Genomic DNA, 20,385 nt, shown 5'->3' on the forward strand with positions numbered 1-20,385 from the left:
TGTAAGTACCTACACTTCAATTCACCCAAAATAGATTTTGGATAAATTATGTTTACATCAAGTAATTAATTTTTAAGTGATGAGGGCGCCACATTGCGTTAGGATGCCCCATAAGGTAGAACAATTTTTCTTACGAAAGAAGCAATACATTCTAAACTTCCAAATATAATTCAATTTGATTCCAATTTTTTTTTGACCCAGGTCTTATAAAAAAAGCACATTTAAGTAAGTAGTAAATTTTATCACTACCTTGTCCTAAGTCGACTCCTATTAGAATTTAGCTATTTTCATAGCTACTGCAATAGTTTTTTACGTTCCAAATATGATAAATAGAATAGGAAATAACGGCTTGCTTTGATGTAATTGATGAACAACGTCATCGAAGACACAATTTTGAAAGAGAAGTACAAAGGCGAAGACGTTTTGATTCCACGGATTCCTTTGATTCCGACATGCAATTCGACTTTAAACGGTTGCAATTTCCAGTGCGACTAGCATTCGCAATGTCGATAAATAAATCGAAAGGCATCAATCTTGAAAATCCATGTTTTTTACATGGCCAGTTGTATGTCGCCTGTTCCCGTGTCGGAATACCAACAAAACTATTTTTATACCCGCAAGGAAAAAATTTAAGTATATTGTGTATCATAAAGCATTAGAATAATAAACACACTATTTTTATTAATTATACTAATTCGAATTAAATAATCATCGTTAAGACAGGAAAACGTCTGCCGGGTCAGCTAGTTCGGAATAAATAAGAACCATTAAAATATATTATATGTGATTATATATCCTACAAAATGATTTATTTACCTAAATAGGAAAATCTAACTTTCGCAATTATAATACATACATATTTATTCGTAAGTTAGAAATAATCCTGCCGTTTTATACGTCATCTGGTTAGTACTATTTAATATCTAAGTATATCAAAAGTACTGCATTTATATGAGTTTGTCACTATGTCACCATAGCCCAGTGGTACTACCATACAAGCCGAAAATCCCGGCTTGCGTTACAATAAATCTTCTATAATAATTCATACTTGATAGCAATGAGGAAATAAAAAAGTTTGAACTTTGACTCAATAGTGTATTACAATGCGCGATTTCCGAACGCAGCGGTACAGAAATTTCCGAACGCAGCAAACTTCCGAGTGGCGGCGATGGAATGGAATGGAATGACAAAATATCAAGGTCGCGCACGAAGACCTCTCGCTTTGTCTCACTCACTTTCGTTGGCTTGCATGGGGCTTATTTTTTACTGCTTTCACCTATAGAAATGTTAGTGTTTTTAGCAGAGAAAATCTAAATTATTTAATAATTTATATGGACATAAAAAGCAACATTACGGGTTGAAGTTCGTCAGGATGTCAAATTTGAACAACTTCACACTTCTCCGATAGAGTGTTGTGATTCATAGTTAGAAGTTTATTAGTGTTTGCTTGAGTTCGAAAAAGTGCATTTCATTGTTTTTTTTCCATTATTAATTAAAGTAAATTTTATTAACAATGAGTTCAATTTGTGTGAAAATTGCTTCTTGGGGCGGGCTCAGGTGTGTGCAAACGTTAATTGGTGAACAAAAGGTAAATTATTTAACTTTTTTGGAAAAAAAACAGCTAATAACATCACCGAAACCTACGCCAGACTTGGTATTGCATATTTTTTTCTAATGAAAAGAACGTTTGGAACGCGGCTGGTTACAATGATTTAAATAATTTATCAGGTGCTTAACAACAAACAGTTTGAAAAATATTATTCAGAGTTTCCATCCGAAGCTTTTGATTCATTATTTGAAATTTACGCGAAATATTTCAATAAGCAAACTTTGAAAAACCAATTGATTTGCTAATATTCTTCACCTGAATTAAAAGACCACAATGTTTTCGAATTAATCGATTTTATTAATGATAATTGCCTAGAAGATTCTTTCTCTCACCTACTAAAGTTAGCCTATCTAGTGATAAATATTCCAGCTACTTGTGCTTCCGCAGAACGGTCTTTTTCCTCTTTAAAACGCATCCATACTTATTTGAGAAATACACAAGGACAAGAGCGGCTTTCAGAGCAATCAATGATTGCTATAGAAAAACTATTATTGATAAAATTAAAACGTTCAGCGTCATTTTATTCAGATGTAATTAAGTCATTTTTGCAAAAAGATAGACGTTTTGATTTAGAATATAAATAATTTGTGCCTACTTGGTATTTGTTTTTTTTAATTTATTTGTTAGGGTGCTTAAGTAGCACATTAACTTCACGCACTTATTCGCTCAAGCAAGCGGCTTTTTTCAAAGCCACAGTAGGTATGCCATTGCTGACATGTATAAACTTCTGTCTAGTAGTAGTCTGTGTGCTTAGTTGGGCTCGCCAAGAAGACGAACGTAAAAGAAGACTGAACATCCGACAAGATTTAAATTAAAAATATTGAATAATTTTGTAGGGCTTGCCCATCTTCAAAACCCTAGGAACGCCACTGCCATAGCCAGCCATAAGGGCCGACACTCATGTAAAAATTATATTTTATGGTGACATTTTTATTATTATAACAAAATAGTCACAAGAAATATCAACTGAAGTGTCGTCAAATATTAATAGATTTAACTAGGAATACTAAAAATCAACCACTTAAATATTTGGAGACCAACAGTAATGGTGTATGGGGCACATTCGCACGTACGAATGAGCCCCAAAATCAATTATTGGCTCACGTCACTTTCTGTTTCATATTATTTCATTAACTTTTGTCTGACAAACTTTGTTTTATTCTTTTGTTTAAGAAAATGGTGCGAAATCAGAAGAAAAAAAGAACTAGAAGTGGCCCAGTAGACGAGACCGACAAAAACTTTCCGTCCAAAAATCAGCAATTTGCACAAAATAAGACATCAGCAAAAAAAAAAAAGCATCAACATGGCAGACCCGGATTTCAATAATCAGAAAAAAAATGGTGGTCGTTCTCCCAAGAAAATTGACATTTCCAAGTATATATCTATAAATGAAGAATCTGCTCTAACACATTATATTTTACAATGCTCTAATATGCATTATAGCCTTACATGTAACCACACTAGCAAGCTAGCGTATCAATACGCTAAGGCCAACAAATTGAAACATTCCGCAAGTTGGGATAAGAATTCAATGGCTGGCAAAGATTGGTTTTATAAATTCGTCGAACGTAATCCCCGCTTAAGCTTACGTAAACCAGAAAATAAGTGCCGCTGTAGACAACACAAATATATCAGTTTATTCCATTTATTCATTCACACACCACAATACACTATAATAATATATATCATAGTTATTATAAGTATTCGTATTACACACATCACACTAAGTGCAAATTCACATACATAACATAAATATATATAAACCATGCGTCGCCTACGCGCCGGGCGCTACTACCTACCGATAGACTTCCCGTCTCTTTTATTTTACAGTAGAACTCCAATTATCCGAACTCCGACTATCCGAATCGCCGATTATCCGAATCACAAAAAATTGTCCAAAAAAAGTCTAAGTGCGCTATTATTCTTCCCCCGCGAAGCCAGTGTTTGACTTGACTTGTCTTAACTTGCCGTTGTGCCTACACTGACTTTCCCCCGCGTGTGTAGGCACAACGGCAAGTTAAGACAAGTTCCGGCGCATTGCAGTCACGGCGCACCTGTCATTGTTTGTTTTGATTAGCCAGTGTGCTATTGACCTTGCTACGGCTTACTTTTGTTTGTGCGTGTACAATACTGTATTGTTTTTATACCATGGCTTCGAAAAGAAAACGTGTTGTGCTATCGTTAGCGGACAAACTGAAAATTATAGAGCAACTCGATAAAGGTGTAACGGGTAAGAAGTTGTCTGAGATTTATGGTGTTGGACAAGCAACAATTTCTGACATTAAAAACAGCAAGTCAACACTTTTAAACTTTGTTTCGGTGCTTGAAAATGAAGATGGAAGTTCCTCCAGGAAAACAATGAAGAAAGCTGCAGCTGCTGAAAATTTTATTGAAAAATTTAAAACTGCATCAGAATCCGGAGTTTGTTTATAATGCCGATGAAACTGGCCTTGTTTGGAAAGCATTACCAAAAACCACTTTGGCTTCTAAAAGGGACATAAGGTCAGTAAAGAACGTGTTACAGTGCTTAACTGTGCCAACTCCACTGGAAATCATAAACTGCCACTTCTTTTGATAGGAAAGTCAAGAAATCCAAGAGCATTTAAAAACGTAAAAAAACTTCCACTCTTCTACAAAAGTCAATCCAAGGCCTGGATGACTGCAGCTTTGTTTACCGAATGGTATGATGAAGTGTTTATTCCTGAAGTGAAAAAGCACCAAAAATCGGTGGGAAAAGAAGGCAGTAAGGTGCTTTTAATTGTTGATAACGCACCCACTCATCCTACAGCAGAACTGTTGGAAAGAGAGAATGGGCAGTTTAAAACGACGTTTTTGCCTCCTAATGTTACAAGTTTGCTGCAACCCATGGACCAGTCTGTTATTGAAACAATGAAGCGCCATTACAGAAGGCAACTGCTGAGAAAACTGCTGATCGAAGGTGCTGAAGATGAAGAATTGGTTTTGGCAAATCATAGCAAAATAAATTTAAAGGACTGCTGTTACATGGTAGCGGAAGCTTGGAGTTTGGTTACGGCAGTGACGCTAAGACGTGCGTGGAATAAACTGAAAGGCCTACCGTCTGAGAAGAACAAAAAAAAGAAAATGAGAAACAAGAATATGGAGAGGATGATGATGATAAAGATGCGTTGTCACTAGAGGAAATAAGAAAAATGATTGTAAAAATTCCTGGTTGTACAGAAGTAAGTGCTGAAGATGTAGGAGAGTGGATGGCTTGTGACACGTCTGACCCTGGTTTTCAAATTCTCAATGACGATGAAATTGTTGTAAGTGTGAGAGAAGATGTTGAAGTGGAAGTGGAAGAAGAACTTTCTGCTGATGTTGAAGTAGACGCTGGACCATCAGCTAGTGAAGCATTTGCCGGCCTCGAGACTGCTTTGAAGTGGATGGAGCGTCAGCCCGAGTGTGACCACTTGCAACTGCTCACCGTCAAGCGAATGCGTGACCTGGCTGCCCGAAAACGGTTGAAGACCGCAAAACAGCTTACATTGACGGAGATGTTTAAAAAACAATGATTTTTATTTCTAAACTTGTACATAAGTACATTTTATTTATATTTAAAACATGTGAAAATTTCATGTTTCTTTCATTTAATTCAATAAAAAAATAGTGCAATATCAAAACGTAGCTTTTATTCTCTCCAATGGCAATTTTTTTTTAAAAAATCCGATTATCCGAATATTTGATTATCCGAATGGGTCCCGGTCCCCATTAATTCGAGTTCTACTGTATTTATATTTATTATACTTCTGATTGAAAGTCTTTGTGCGTGTTAATTTAATCCAACCTAACGCGCCCCCTAAACTGTTGACTCCTATTAGAACACTTGAACATTAAATATGAGTAGCAGCAGTGAGGACACGGCCCGCTCGCAGGTTAACACGCGAGTCCGCCAGGAGACCCCAAAAGCGGAACGAGTGAGTGGAAAGATTAAGGCCCCTCCTTTTTGGGCAGAAAAACCAAATATTTGGTTTCGACAAGACGAGGGACAGTTCAAAATGTACGGCATCACCGACGAGGAAACCAAATTCTACCAGATGCTATCGTCGCTGCACAGGCAGTACGCAGCGGAGGTAGAAGATATTATCACTGGCCCGCCCGACTATGCACGGTTGAAAACAGAGCTTATAAAGAGATTGTCCGAGTCCAAGGAAAATAAAATAAAACAGCTCCTGACACACGAACAGATCGGCAGCCGCAAACCGTCGCAATTCTTTCGACATCTGCAATACCTGGCAGGATATACTGATATACCGGCAGATTTTTTAAAGACCATTTGGACCAGCCGGTTGCCCGCGGATATGCAGTCTATAGTCGCATCCCAGCACACCTCGACCTTGGATACCCTTGCTGACTTCGCCGAACGCATTCACGACATTGCTACCCCACCGGAACAGGTAGCTGGTGTGACGTCATTGTCAGCGATAGAGATGTTAGCTCAACAAGTCGCCGAACTAAGCAGGTCAGTCAACTAGTAGCACGTGATACCCAAAGGTCGAAGTCCAGGGAACGCAGTCGATCTTATGAAAGCAGAAAGAACCGATCATATTCAAGAAGCAAGCTGTTGGTACCACCACAAGTTTGGGTCTACTGCGGCCAAATGTGTACAGCCCTGCAATTTAAACCCGACGTCGGGAAACGGCCGGAGCAATCAGTGATGGCGGCCAACGATTGCAGGAACCCCACTGGCCTATATCGCAAGATCAGTTGGCATCAATAAAATGAAAGTGGATGTATTTTTCCAAAATCTTGAGACTGTTAACCTTCGTTAAAAATTTACGCCCGATAAAATTTATAATTTTGTCGAATCTGGCATCACGACCGTGCTGTACACACCAAAGGTTCGGGCAGATAACACTCAGAAGCTAGTTGGGCAGATTGTTTCAGCAGAGCGAGGCGATTTAGTTACATTTGGAGGGATAATTTTTGCAAATGGAAACACTGTTCCACCCCTTCTGTATGTTTCCCAGGGTGCACTATAGAGAGCACTTTCTTGAAGGAGGAGCCCCCCTTCTGGAAGTGGGTGGATAAATACCAGCCTTTTTTAGACGTTTTGAAACATACTAAACGAAAAACATGTGCCACGAAAGAAAATCTAATACTACGACTGTGCGATAAAACCACGATAGCCATGGTGACGCCATTTTTACTTTCGGGGAATCATCACCATAAAATGGTATTTATTTTCTTTGTAAATTTAGTGGACTGTATATTTTAGGTTTTGCTGGATTCTTTTCCCCTTTTTAATATTAAACTATGGCTTTAAAGGATATAGAACAAGGAATAACTAGGGTTGGACAGAAAAGTATTTGCACGTGGACTTACAGTTCGTCGTAATGCAGTTCTCTTGATTTCTCGTCACTTCACAAGGCTTCACAGGTTATCACTAAACACTAAAGCACTGATGTAGGTTTAAATACTATTAATCGTCCAGTATAAGGTTCTTTGGCCGGCCGACCATGTGGTTTTATTGAGCGGAAGATTGACGTGCGTTTGCCGCGGATATAGGTGTGCAACTAATTGGCGGCGTGATGCGGGCAGATAAGGATGCGGAAATATAAAAAATGGAGGATGGAAATCCATAGTGTAGCCATTATCTATTACTTCGACCACAGATTAATGAGGATTTATCAAGCATCCTCCCGGACATGAAGGAACCCTTCATAAAACGGATATAAACATAATTGCAACTTATAATACGACCTAATATTGTAAGTATACTATACAAGAGTAATGCATAAAGAAAAATAAAATAAATTAACTAAAACATAATAAGATTAAATGAGAACTAGTGATAAAAATTATTGAGTTGGCAGCGGACATAACTTAACGATAGGCCGGATATAAGTCCCGTTCTTAGTTTTTATTTGAACTACGCGGACAACTCCATCTTTGCCAGGTAGCACCTTAGTAATGACCCCAAGTGGCCACTGTAAGGGCGGCGCGTTTTGTACAATAACTATCACAACAGTCCCTATTATAAGCGGATTCGTGGGAGTGTTCCACTTTTGACGCACTTGCAAATTGTGCAGATATTCCATCCTGAATCTCTTCCAGAATGACTGAACCAGAGAATCCAATGAAGAAAATCTAGACAAAAGACCAGCGCGTTCTCCAGTTACGTCTGGAGCTGGAATGAATTCCAAAGGTACGGTTGAAAGAAAATGCGAAGGCGTTAGCGCGGAGGGTTCAGAGGGATCTGAACTTAAAACATACAGAGGTCGACTGTTAAGTACAGCCTCAATTTCATTAAGTACAGTAAGCATTTCCTCGTATGTCAGAATTTGTTTGCCGATTACGCGAAAAAGTAGAGTTTTAACACTTTTAATATTACTCTCCCAGACTCCTCCAAAATGGCTTGCAGTTGGTGCATTAAGTTTCCAATCTATACGATATTTAGCTAATTCGGAACTAAAGTTCTTATAATAATCTTCTGACTTTAAAAAGGTATGTAACTCATTCAAATAAGCCTTGGATGAAACGAAATTGGTCCCTTGGTCTGAATACAGGACTTCGCAATTTCCTCTCCTGGCCTGGAATCTTTTAAAACAATTTAAGAAGGCGGAGGAACTCAGATCAGAGGCTAGCTCTATATGAACCGCCTTTGTAACCAAACAAACAAATAGGCATATATATGCCTTCTGACTACGTATGCCGCGTTTCCTAGTCAATGTGATATAGAGAGGTCCAGCGTAATCTACACCTGTGTGTAGGAATGCCTTACTTTTCTCTATCCTACACTTAGGAAGGTCAGACATAAGTGGAAATGTAGGCTTAGGATTATGCCTAAAACATGCATTGCACTTATGTATGCGTTGACGTACCACACAACGAGCGGATAATATCCAATATTTTTGTCTCAATATAGACAGAAGCAATTGAGGGCCAGCGTGTAAATGATTACGATGATAGTGATCAATTAACAGATCTATTATGTGTCCCTTCTTGGGTAATAAAATTGGGTGTTTATGCGAGTAATCTAACGACGAGTAAGCAAGACGTCCACCCACCCGAAGAACGTCCTCAGAAACAAAAGGAAATAATTTTCGTAATTTTGACGAACATGGTTTATTATTTTTAATGTTGTCAATATCAGTCTGAAAGACTGAGCGTTGTACTGTGCGAATTATCAGTAATTCAGCTGCATTGATATCTTCAGCTGTAATAATATCTCTGCGCGGAAGTTTTTTCATGAATCTGAGTACATAAATCGTGGCGTGAAGAAATTTAGTCCAAGAAGAACATTTAGATCCAAGCTTTATAATTGTATATTCATCGTGCGATATTATTAAGTGCGTTGTAGTTTTCTCCTCAGGTAATGAAGAAACCTGATGAGAGGAAAACTTTATTATGGGCCACTCTTCTGAAGATAAAGACAACCATGGGGGACCCTTAAACCAAAGGTCGTGTTTTGAAAACTGTGTGGGCATAAGGCCACGAGACACACAGTCCGCGGGGTTTTGAACACCAGGTATGTGATAAAAGTTCACCTTAATTGATGTCAATAGCGTATGAATTTGAGAGATGCGGTTAGCCACATATGTATTAAACCTGTGTGGCGAAGAGAGTGCCCAACAAAGGGCGACTTCTGAATCAGAAAACGCGAGTACTTCCTTTATTTTTATGCGGGTTGACAATATATTATATACTGAATTTACAAGTCGAGCAAGCAATACTATTCCATTTAACTCTAACCTAGCTAGCGTGACCGTTGGTTTTACCGGTGCTACGCGGGATTTAGAGCAAATAAGTGTAATTATAGGCCTTTGATTTCTGTTTTTAACGTATAAGTATAAAACAGAGCCAAATGCTTGCTCACTAGCGTCAGAGAATGCGAGAAGATAAATTTCAGAAGTGTCTTCTATTCCAACATGACGAGGATACTTAAGATTCTGAATAATAGGCAATTCAATTATATAATTTTGCCATCTTTCACATATGTGTTGAGGGGACACTCGTCCCATCCTATTTTTAGAAGCCATAACTCCTTTATGAGTAATTTAGCGAATAAAATGACTGGACCAACAAGACCTAGAACGTCATAAAGACGCGCGGTAGCTGAAAGTATAGCTCTTTTGGTACAATCACTTTGCGGTTGCGAAACTCTAAAAATAAATTCATCAGATGCGGGAAGCCAATGAAGACCAAGAATCTTAAAAGAGTCATCAGTGTCAAGAGAGATCGACTCAGATTGGCGGTGAAATGAAGGAATGTGTCCGAGCAATTCAGTCGAATTGCTGGTCCATTTCACTAAGTCAAATCCACCAGCCTTAAACAGTTGTATCAACTCTTGAGCTATCTTTACCGCTTCATCTAGAGATGAGGCGGAAGAAGCTAGGTCGTCCATGTAGACGTCTCTCTCAACCACTGATGCAGCGAGAGGCCATTGCTGGCGCTCGTCACTAGCCAGCTGGCGCAGTGTGCGTAATGCCAAAAAGGGCGATGAGCGGAGACCAAAGGTCACTCGAGTAAATTCATACATTTCAAGTGGGTCCTTTGGTGAAGATCGATAAATAATGCGTTGATATTTGCGGTGCGGAGAATTGACATATATAGACAAATACATTTGTCGGACGTCAGCAAAAAATGCGATGCGGAAAATGCGGACATTCAAAAGAATGTTAAATATGTCTGCTTGCAAATTGCAACCAGTATACAAAATATCATTTAAAGATAATTTCCTATTTGCGGAGGGTTCTTCTATTTTAAGAAGAGAATAATCAGTGGGACAAGAACCATCTAGTACGATTCGTACCTTGGTACTCTTGTTTTCGCGTATCACTGGATGATGCGCTAAGATATAACCTGGTGAAGCAGGTTCATCAGGTGGTAAGCGTTTGAGGATACCCTTATCAAGGTAATCCTTAATAACTTCATTATATCTAATATGAAGTTCGGGATCTCTAATGAATCGTTTTTCCAGATTGAGAAAACGCTTCTTTGCGGTAAAATACGAATCACCTAATAAATTAGGATCTTCTTTAAAGGGAAGATCTACCGAATATGCTCCGTCCTGTTGGCGTACAGTGGAAGCCGTATATATGTCCTCACACCTTTGTTCATCAGGACTTAAGAATTTGCGGGAAGGAGGCTCTTCTATTGTCCAAAATCTCTCTAACATTTTATCTAAAGGTTCACTCGTGAAAAAACACAAAGCGCGGGAATTATTAGGTTTAGATAAAATAGGTGCATCGCCCATAATTATATAACCCAAAGAGGTTTCAAATGCGGAAGGCATATTTTCATAACCATTTATTTTATCAGCCATTGCTATTTTGCGATACACATTTACCCCTAGTAATATATCAATTGGACCAGGTTCTGCAAAATCATCATCAGCCAGAGGTAAATTTTTAATAAGACCATCAATGGCTGTGATGTCTACATGAGAGTCAGGCAGTTGAGAAGTGATTCGCTCAACTACAAGAGGGCGTATTGAGTATTCATTCGCATCATTAAAACGAGATTTAAACGTAAATTCTGAAACACCAATTATTTTTTGCGATACTCCGCCGATGCCTTGAACTTCAGAAAAACGACTCTGAAAGCTAATAGGTAGCGAATATTTTTCACAGCAACTAATTGAAACGTAATCTCTTTGCGATGCGGGATCCACTAGGCATCTTATAAGATGTGCACAATTATTTTTGTCATACACTCTTATTTTCGCAGTACCTAACAAAGTGGTTGTTGTGACGCGTTCTAAACAATCATATGATACGTTACATACCAAAGTGGTATTTGTGGTCTGAGATATAAAATTATTTTTATTTAGTGTATTTTCACTAGAGGAGCTTGTCGAAGGTGCCTCAGTAATAACTGATGACACGCGAGGCGAATTAATTGCGTTAGGAGATGAGGGCGGTTTACCTATGTTAGATTTGGACGTTTTAGGTAATAAATCTTTAGCGTTGTAATTGTTGCGTTCAAAATGCAATTCAGTATGATGTGATGCCGATGAGCACCTTTTACAGTTTCGCTGAGAAGAGCAGTTTAAAGTTTTATGATGAGTCGATAAACATCGGTTACAAAAGTTATTATTTTTTACATGTAAATGCCGCTCATGCGGAGACAACTTCATAAATGCAGGGCAAGAATAAAGATGTGTGTGTTGACCAATTTTACACAAACTGCAAGCTGCACTATTTAAAGTATTTACAGTTTCTGTACTTACAAAACTTTTGGTAGAAGGCTTCGGAATCGAATTCCCCTTATATCTATTTTGAGGTAATTCTAATCCTTTATTAAGAGAGCGCGACATTACTTTATTCTGTTCCTTCACAAATTCTATAAGACTCCTATAGGTAGGAATTTGTTTTTTGCGATTTATTATCTCAAACATTTTAACTGTATCAGCATCTAATTTAAGCGTGGCTAAGTGAAAGAATATAAAATCAGTAAGATCGATTTTTAATTGTTTGAGAGCTTCTACTGAAGAATTAAATGTATTTATAAAGCTATCTAATGAATTAGCATTAGTACTAGCAAGCGGTTTAAATTGCAATAATTGGTTTAAATAAGCGCAGGCTAACGAACGCGGATCGTCGTATTTTTGTATTAACGCCTCCCAAATAATAGGATAATTTTCTGCGGTGGCTGGCAATCCTGCACATACAGATGCGGCTTTCCCTTTTAACCTACCAACTAAATAAAATACCTTTTCATTATTGGTTAAGTTAGGATTATCATGTATCATGTTTTTAAACTGCTGGTAGAACAAAGGAAATTTAGTTAACTGACCGTCAAACTCCATTAAGTCTATAGGCGGAAGATGGGATTTTAATTTAGGAAAACTAGAGATAGGACGTGCGCTGTCATTCTCTGAACTCGTATTATCAACATTAGAGTGACGCTCCATTATTTGTTTGACATAGCAAAACATTTCTTCAAATGAAGTCCACGATTGGTAATTAATCATAGCCTTTGGATTCAACATTAACTGCGCCTCATTGAATAAATCTAAATTTAACTCAAACTCTTTGCGTAAAGTGTCTATGTTTGAAGCCTGAGACAATAAAGAAGGCAGCTTACTGCTGTCCGATTCGACTTGAATAGCGGTGTCAAACATTCTTTGCATACGAGCAAATATAACGTCCCGTTTGCCTTCCAACAACCGTAACTTACATTCTTCCTTGCTATATGGACTTGGTGAAGAAACCGACTCTGGTTTATTCATTCTGAAGGAGTAAACCGAATTATAAAAATAAAAATATAATAAAAAGGTGTATATGTGTTTGCAAATGCGTCAAGAAATGCGTAAAATATATAAAGTAGTTGCAGTCTTATAATAATGAACACACAACCCCTTTATAGACGCGAGCGGTTAAATACAAGTGTTATAATGCTATTTTAAAAACTAAACCGGGCAAAGAACTAGGTATAACAATTAACAAGTTAGCGGTCATGCGTGACCTTGAATGCAGCGAGCGACAAAAACGACTGCGGCCGAGCGCATTGTTTGGTAGGTATGATGCGTTTGAAATAGATATCTTTACCTACGATTCATCCGTTTTTAATACTAAGTAGCGGGGTAAAACTATATAGAAATACTAAGCAAGCGGTGCGGAAAAGAGATATATAATTATAAAATACTTAGTACTTCTTTACTTAGTAAACAAAACGTTAAATCTATTATGTAGACAATATCTTAGCGGTATTAAACTTACAAACTGAACTAGTGAATACCTACAATATGGCGTACTTTAAGTTGCATAGACTAATAATAATTCCGAACTTTAAAGTCATAGAATGTAATGATTAACGATAATTTAAATCCTAAAATTATGAATTTAAATCGAATCGGCCGATCTTCGGATCGAATGACTAAAATTTATGAAATTCGATGGAAGTGATCAAATATTTTTTATGAAATCGGCTCGAAGTGACCAAATTTTATGGTGACGCCATTTTTACTTTCGGGGAATCATCACCATAAAATGGTATTTATTTTCTTTGTAAATTTAGTGGACTGTATATTTTAGGTTTTGCTGGATTCTTTTCCCCTTTTTAATATTAAACTATGGCTTTAAAGGATATAGAACAAGGAATAACTAGGGTTGGACAGAAAAGTATTTGCACGTGGACTTACAGTTCGTCGTAATGCAGTTCTCTTGATTTCTCGTCACTTCACAAGGCTTCACAGGTTATCACTAAACACTAAAGCACTGATGTAGGTTTAAATACTATTAATCGTCCAGTATAAGGTTCTTTGGCCGGCCGACCATGTGGTTTTATTGAGCGGAAGATTGACGTGCGTTTGCCGCGGATATAGGTGTGCAACTAATTGGCGGCGTGATGCGGGCAGATAAGGATGCGGAAATATAAAAAATGGAGGATGGAAATCCATAGTGTAGCCATTATCTATTACTTCGACCACAGATTAATGAGGATTTATCAAGCAGCCATGTGTCATTTAATGCCCGAGATAATTATGTTCGAGAAAACGGCATCATTTATTTACTTACAAAAAAAACCGTAATAATATCGTTTTGGCTTTTTCATATATTAAAGCCAAAAACATGCCAAAAAATTCAAAAATTCAAAATTCATTTATTTAAGTAGGCCTAATATAAGCACCTAATAATATAATCACTTTTGAAACGTCAAGTCTGTCTGTTTGTAGTGACTCTACCACCGGTTCGGAAGACAGATTCTACCGAGAAGAAGCCGGCAAGAAACTCAGCAGTTGCTCTTTTCCAATATAAACAGTTTACATTTTAAAATTCATTTTTCTATCTTGTGAGAGATGAAAGCGGAGCCGGATAAGCATCCGGCTCCGCTTGCATCCCAGCAACCTTGTCATTATGTGAAAAATAATATAATGTCATGTGCAAAATATATATAGATACCCCACCCCGGTGAACTCTTTGGTGTCAATCTTTGCAAAGATAAATGCTTTTTTGTAAAAATTGTGCGAATCAACACCAACTCTCTTCTATGTTCAAAAACATATTTATCAAACGAAAATCTCTTTTTCTTTTATAAGTTTTTATTTATTTTCATACACTTACAAATACCCGTTATATAAAAACCATATTAACGTTACGCACGATTTCAGATTAACAACTGTGGCAATGTCAATTGCTACAAAAACATGGGAAGCAGGAAAAAGTACTTAACGTCAAAACTTTTTTTTCTGCTTCCTACTTTTTTATTTACTTCAGAGTAAACTAAATCGATTAAATCATTTTGCGATTGAACGTTGACTGAGATCTGTTCTATTATATATTGTGTCAAATATGCACGCGTTAAATGTAAGTGTTTGTAGGATTTTTTTTAACAGAATGGAAAGTTTTTCATATCTATATTTGCCTTTTTTCGTCGTTGTTCACTTAACTTTCACTAGGCAGACCATTATGAGTGTGTAATAATAGTTTACAAAATGACAATGTGAGATGGTCATAAAAAAAAAATAACAACCGGCTAAGTTTGTTGGGGGCTTCTTAGACCAGGGCGCGTTTGGAACCCTCGTAGCTTTAGTTTTAAGTTGACGAATTTATTTATCGCCATCAACTCACTCATATGTCATATTATTTTACATGTAATGTACGCATCAAAAGTGCCGCCTATGCGCCTATTTGAATTAAGAAATATTTGACTTATTATGATTGACTTTGTTAATTAAAATTTAAAATTTAATTTAATATAATAAATGTATATTTTAGCCAAACTCATTATTAATAATAATGGGTTTTGGTAAAATATGCGAAATCTTAACAACCAGGTCACACAATAGGACGCAGAACCAAACAAGACATTTAAATTTTGAAGAGAGCCCATGAAATATTATAAGAATCAATCATTTCTTATTTTTATTGGATTCATCATATAGGTACAGTGAAACTCTTCTGGTATAAACAAAGTAGAAAAGGGCAGAATAAGCGGGAAAACATGTATTAATTTCTTTAACATTCATACTGTTTGCATAGGAACCCAGGAAGGCCCTGTTAAAACCACAGCGTTCACTGTTGCGCCAGGGAGGTCATCAATTGTACACTCTTTATCCAATATCTATTAAGTCGCAGATAAAACGTCGTTTTGTCTAACAGTCAGTAGAGTATTTTCCATAGCAGTCTTTTCTCTAATAACAAAATGTGGTGCACCTGCAACAAAAAGTAAACCAAGTAAAAAAAAGTATCCATCAACTAATTATTTTGGTCTCAAATAAGTTTGTTAAATGAACACACATAATTCCTTGCTTATCTAATAATCCACTTAACTAAAATAAAATAATCCATTTAACTTCTTCATGATGACAGTTTGTCTTTTTTTATTTATTTAAACTCTTTATTTGTACACCACTACACAGTTAGGAAAATAAAGGACGAATAGAGAGAAACACAAAAACTGGAGTAGAATTCAAAAGGCGGCCTTATCGCTTAAAAGCGATCTCTGCCAGGCAACCTTAGGATTAGGACAACGGGAGCGAGAACAAATAGGTGGTATAAAATTATTATAAACCTACATTGAAATAACTACACATGTAACTACATACTTTACTCCAGCTTAGCTTGGAATTATTTGATATAATAGTTAAATTGTGGAATGATCTTCCACGTGACATTGGTTAAGCTAAATCACTCAATATTTCTAAGACTAGTCTAAAGAATTATTATTTAACACTGTAAGTATGATTATTATATTCCACATTTACTTTCTGTACTGTTAACATTATTATATATAGTTTTAGTATTATTTATTTTACCATATAGTATTTTTTTTTAATTTTATATGTGTACTGTTTTTGTAATTATTAATAAGTATGTATATTATTAGAGTTTTGCGCACCGCTATAAGGATTCATATGTGAGCCAATTCCTCATAAAGAAATCACTATAAGTAATAAGGCCGCCTTTGTTACACAAATTTACTTGACTTGTACCTTTGTTCTCTTTTATTTATTTTAGCAATAGAGTATTTTTTGATTTGATTTGATCTGACGATATATGTGTAACAAAACAGTTTAAATTAGACTTATAATATTCATTATCATCATCAACACATTACAAGCCCAAGCACTACAGGAAGAAGGGGTTAAGGCCGTAGATGTCTCTTAAATAGTTTAAAGTTTGTATTAAACGTAAGCTCATAGAAAAGTCCTATTATAGTATAAAGGGCTACGTAATCGATAAAAAGCTTGGGTATAAATTATTGCTCTAACCAGGTTGCTCTTCTAATAATTTAAAATGACATTGTGAGATGGTGATAACAAAAACAAAAAATAAAACACCCGGCTAAGTTGGTTGTGGGCTTCTTCTTAGACCAGGACGCGTTTGGAACCCACGTAGCTTTAGTTTTAAGTTTACGAATGTCATTATCGCCATCATCTCACTAATGTCATTCTTATGTACGCATCAAAAGTGCCACCTATGGGCCTACTTGAATAAAGATATTTTTGACATTGACTTTGTAGTTCACCACGATGGCCCAGTGAGGATTGATGGACATAATTGTTAATATTAATTTTGTTTTATTACAGATTGCATCAAAATCTCAATACAGGAGCAGAACTCATATACCAAATTATAATGACAGCAAAGCCTTCATGGACAGAGTTAGTGCCATGCAGTTTTGGCTAAGGTTGAAAAATTCAGTTAAGCACAGATTCAAGTTAAATCGGGATGGAGGATTGAAGACACAAGATTCTGAAGCCCTGTTGATGAACTAAGTGTTAATTACTTAACTATTACTGTGTTTAGGTCTGAAGGGTAAAGTTGATTGTGTTATCACAGGTTAATGTACACAGGGTGGCACTAAGGTGGGTGTGTTCCTTGCATGCCCTTCGAAGTATTGCATAATTAGAAACTTGGTCAGACAATTATTGCTATAAAAAAAACTAAGGACATCACCTAAACTGGGTAATCAAAATACAAATTTCATATATTTCAAGTAGGCCTAATTAATAAGCACTTTTGAAACGTCAAGTTCAAGTCAGTCTGTTTGTAGTGACTCTACCACCGGTTTGGAAGGCAGATTCCACTGAGAAGAGCCGGCAAGAAACTCAGCAGATTGCTCTTTTCCAACATCATTTTAAAGTTTAACAATCTTTAGAATTATTCTGTTTTGTAAGAAATCACCTAACTGTTTGTAAAATTAAAATAACTTTTTTATTAAATGCCTATCAAAGTATATATGGTGTATATCTCTTGTGTATTGTCTTTTTGTTTTGGCTAACATCATAGCTTTTATTTAATTTATTAGGTTTACAACATTTTAAAATTTTAACTATTCTATTTAAGTGTAATGTTTTCTTAAAAGTAAACACAGCATATGAAAATATATAATAACTTTGGCAATTTTGACAGTACAGTTTATTTGAAATAAACTTTTATGAAATGTTTTTAAAGTTATGACATTGAAACCAGTAGTTTTAAATAAAATGCCTCCAAAAGCGTTTTTTAAAGTAGTATAGGGTGTAAAGTAAAGTTTGTATGGGAACATTTTACTATTCATAAAATTTTCAAATTGTCATACCGCTTCTATACTTTTAATTTAGATTATTCACTGAACTACTAGTTCGCACTCAACATGTAAACCTCTGTAATGATAATAATTTTAATTACATTTATTTAATACTAGCAGAAGTAAATTTTACCACATACAAACTTTCAACCTACAAACCTACTGCATCACCTTACCTGCCCAATGCTCAACTACTAAGGGTAGCAGTATGAGGCTAATTAGTCAATAATCTTCCTTAAGAACAGGGCTATCGAAAACAATAAGTTTTTCAAACAAAAAAAAAATGACCACATTTTGCTTCATTATATGTATAAATTACAATAATATTTATGATTACGATCTTTAATTAAAAGTGTACTTAATTTAATATAATAATAACTTATTCTCAAAACATTTCATATTATTTATGAGTGCTTTTATTTCCTTACTTTATATATTGAATATAACATGGTGAGGAGCATTAAGAAATCCTAACTTTTTATTATGGCATTAAGTATCACATATTGTAGATATTTTTATGTTCTTTGCTAGAAACAAACCTCATTTTACTTAACTAATACAATTATTTAACTGTACCACTAACATTGTAAACTTTAAGTAGTAGCTTAAAGCAGTCTTCCCTGCATTAATATTGCATTGATTTAGGCGTAGGATTGAATATTGAGTGGGTGCTCTAAAATAAGGATTGTGGTAGTACTTTCCTAGACAAGCTGTGCCACTAGAAGTTCTACTACTACTTTAGTAAATTCCATACACTAAAAACCATGAAAAGATTGTTGAATGGAGAAGAAAATTGGTTGGTAACTGTATGTATAAATAAATAATAAATAAATATACTGTGACAATACACACATCGCCATCTAGCCCCAAAGTTAGCGTAGCCTTAATGGGTACTTAAATGTCTGATTAATATTTTTTAAACACCTGGACACTGAAAATAATTCATGTTCATCCCACAAACATTTTCCAGTTGTGGGAATCGAACCCACGACCATGGACTCAGAAAGCATTAGCATATGAACTTTTATTCATAACGTTAAGTCTACCAAGAACTAAAAATAACAACGGGTTGATAACTAAGTCTCATAGGTAATACAAACAATAAAGGTTAGTGTTGAAAGCTTTTTAGGATAACCAATCTAACTTTATTCTATAAAATGTAACTATGACTTTCCAAAAAAACGGTCTTTTAATAGGCCACAGTCCTATAACCTATTTGATAGAAAGGTCTCATAATAAGTTACTAAACAAAAGATTGAAAAAAAAATAACAACTTTTAGACATACCAGTGGCAAATGCTGAGATTCGAGACATCTCAATCCGTGGTGGTAGTTGATCTTGATAGTTTCAAGTTAGGTACGATAGGAAAATTGAAAAAACTTTTGCCAAAGAGTCATAGACACGATCGCACAGAACAATATTACTCCAAGGAGCACGGTCGGTACGTTTAATTTTTTTTATTTCTTTAACGGACCTGGACTCCTTATAGCCTAACTTAAAATTACACAATTAATAATTATTACAATTTCCCTATTATAGAGATAAATAATTTAATGAGAGGATAAGGGTAATAAAATTTAACATAGGAGTTAGAAACTTCTATGTTAAATTTTTGACACTTCATGACAAAGAGTTCAAAGTCGTTGTCTCTTGGACACAATGATGACATTTATTACCAATTGAAATTTTTAGTCTTATGGAATGAACTGGTGTTTTGTTGTGACCAAATCGTATTTTTCGTGTTTTTGTAGAAATGAAGTTCCTACTATCTGAATCGTTTTTGTTGTGTCATGTGTGATACCAAGGTCTTAACGGCGGGGTAGTCTGTATAGTTGTGTACCACTTGCCTTTATCTTATAAACTTCCAGTACCTACTCAAGCCACGCTGTTTTGAGGTTTCCTGTTATCAATTCGTTGTAGAGATTACTAAAGGAACTTTTAGGATAGTTGAGTGGTCCTCATTAAATATTCCCCTTATTGCTTGAGCCACAATTTCATTACCAGAGATGCCACAATGTTTAGGAACCTATTTAAACATTATACATTTGCGTCTTTCTCTTAATTCTAATGAAACTTTTTAAATATAATTTAATATAAAGTTTGATGCATTACATTGCAATGCAAGCAAACTGCTATCAGATATAATTACAATAGTTGGTGCTCATAATGTTTCTTACATGGAATTATGCCCTGTATAAAGCATAACTTTCTGCTGTGAAAACACTGCATCGAGAGTCTAGCTTGAAACATTGTGTTTGGTTTATCTGGTGATAGTAAAATGATGAAGTTACTTTATT

At 35.9% G+C, this 20,385-nt stretch overlaps 2 protein-coding genes and 1 long non-coding RNA gene across 3 annotated transcripts; 2 read left to right on the forward strand and 1 right to left on the reverse strand.

Annotated features, from left to right (window-relative positions):
• The first annotated feature begins 3,749 nt into the window (after positions 1 to 3,749).
• Positions 3,750 to 5,716, forward strand: LOC120635045 (jerky protein homolog-like). The gene is made up of 3 exons (XM_039905949.1): positions 3,750 to 4,030; positions 4,103 to 4,658; positions 4,766 to 5,716. The coding sequence occupies exons 1-3, from the start codon at positions 3,758 to 3,760 to the stop codon at positions 5,140 to 5,142; spliced, it is 1,206 nt and encodes a 401-aa protein (XP_039761883.1). The 5' UTR covers positions 3,750 to 3,757; the 3' UTR covers positions 5,143 to 5,716.
• On the forward strand, positions 5,467 to 6,102 carry LOC120635046. Its single transcript, XM_039905950.1, has one exon. The coding sequence runs from the start codon at positions 5,467 to 5,469 to the stop codon at positions 6,100 to 6,102; it is 636 nt and encodes a 211-aa protein (XP_039761884.1).
• Positions 6,103 to 15,638: 9,536 nt separating this feature from the next.
• LOC120635293 lies at positions 15,639 to 19,514 on the reverse strand. The gene is made up of 2 exons (XR_005659275.1): positions 19,375 to 19,514; positions 15,639 to 15,729 (listed from the first exon to the last, which is right to left on the reverse strand). It is a non-coding gene; the product is annotated as an uncharacterized LOC120635293 (long non-coding RNA).
• Positions 19,515 to 20,385: the final 871 nt, after the last annotated feature.

This window comes from Pararge aegeria, chromosome 26 (assembly GCF_905163445.1).
Source record: "Pararge aegeria chromosome 26, ilParAegt1.1, whole genome shotgun sequence".
Lineage (NCBI taxonomy): Eukaryota > Metazoa > Arthropoda > Insecta > Lepidoptera > Nymphalidae > Pararge > Pararge aegeria.

What these genes read in the sequence shown, in the direction of transcription:
- LOC120635046 (XM_039905950.1), top strand. Translation starts at nt 5,467, where the DNA reads ATGAGTAGCAGCAGTGAGGACACGGCCCGCTCGCAGGTTAACACGCGA.
- LOC120635045 (XM_039905949.1), top strand. Translation starts at nt 3,758, where the DNA reads ATGGCTTCGAAAAGAAAACGTGTTGTGCTATCGTTAGCGGACAAACTG. An exon ending in AAACTGCATCAGAATCCGGA is followed by an intron (nt 4,031 to 4,102) that starts GTTTGTTTATAA and finishes GGCTTCTAAAAG; the next exon opens with GGACATAAGGTCAGTAAAGA. An exon ending in TACGGCAGTGACGCTAAGAC is followed by an intron (nt 4,659 to 4,765) that starts GTGCGTGGAATA and finishes CGTTGTCACTAG; the next exon opens with AGGAAATAAGAAAAATGATT.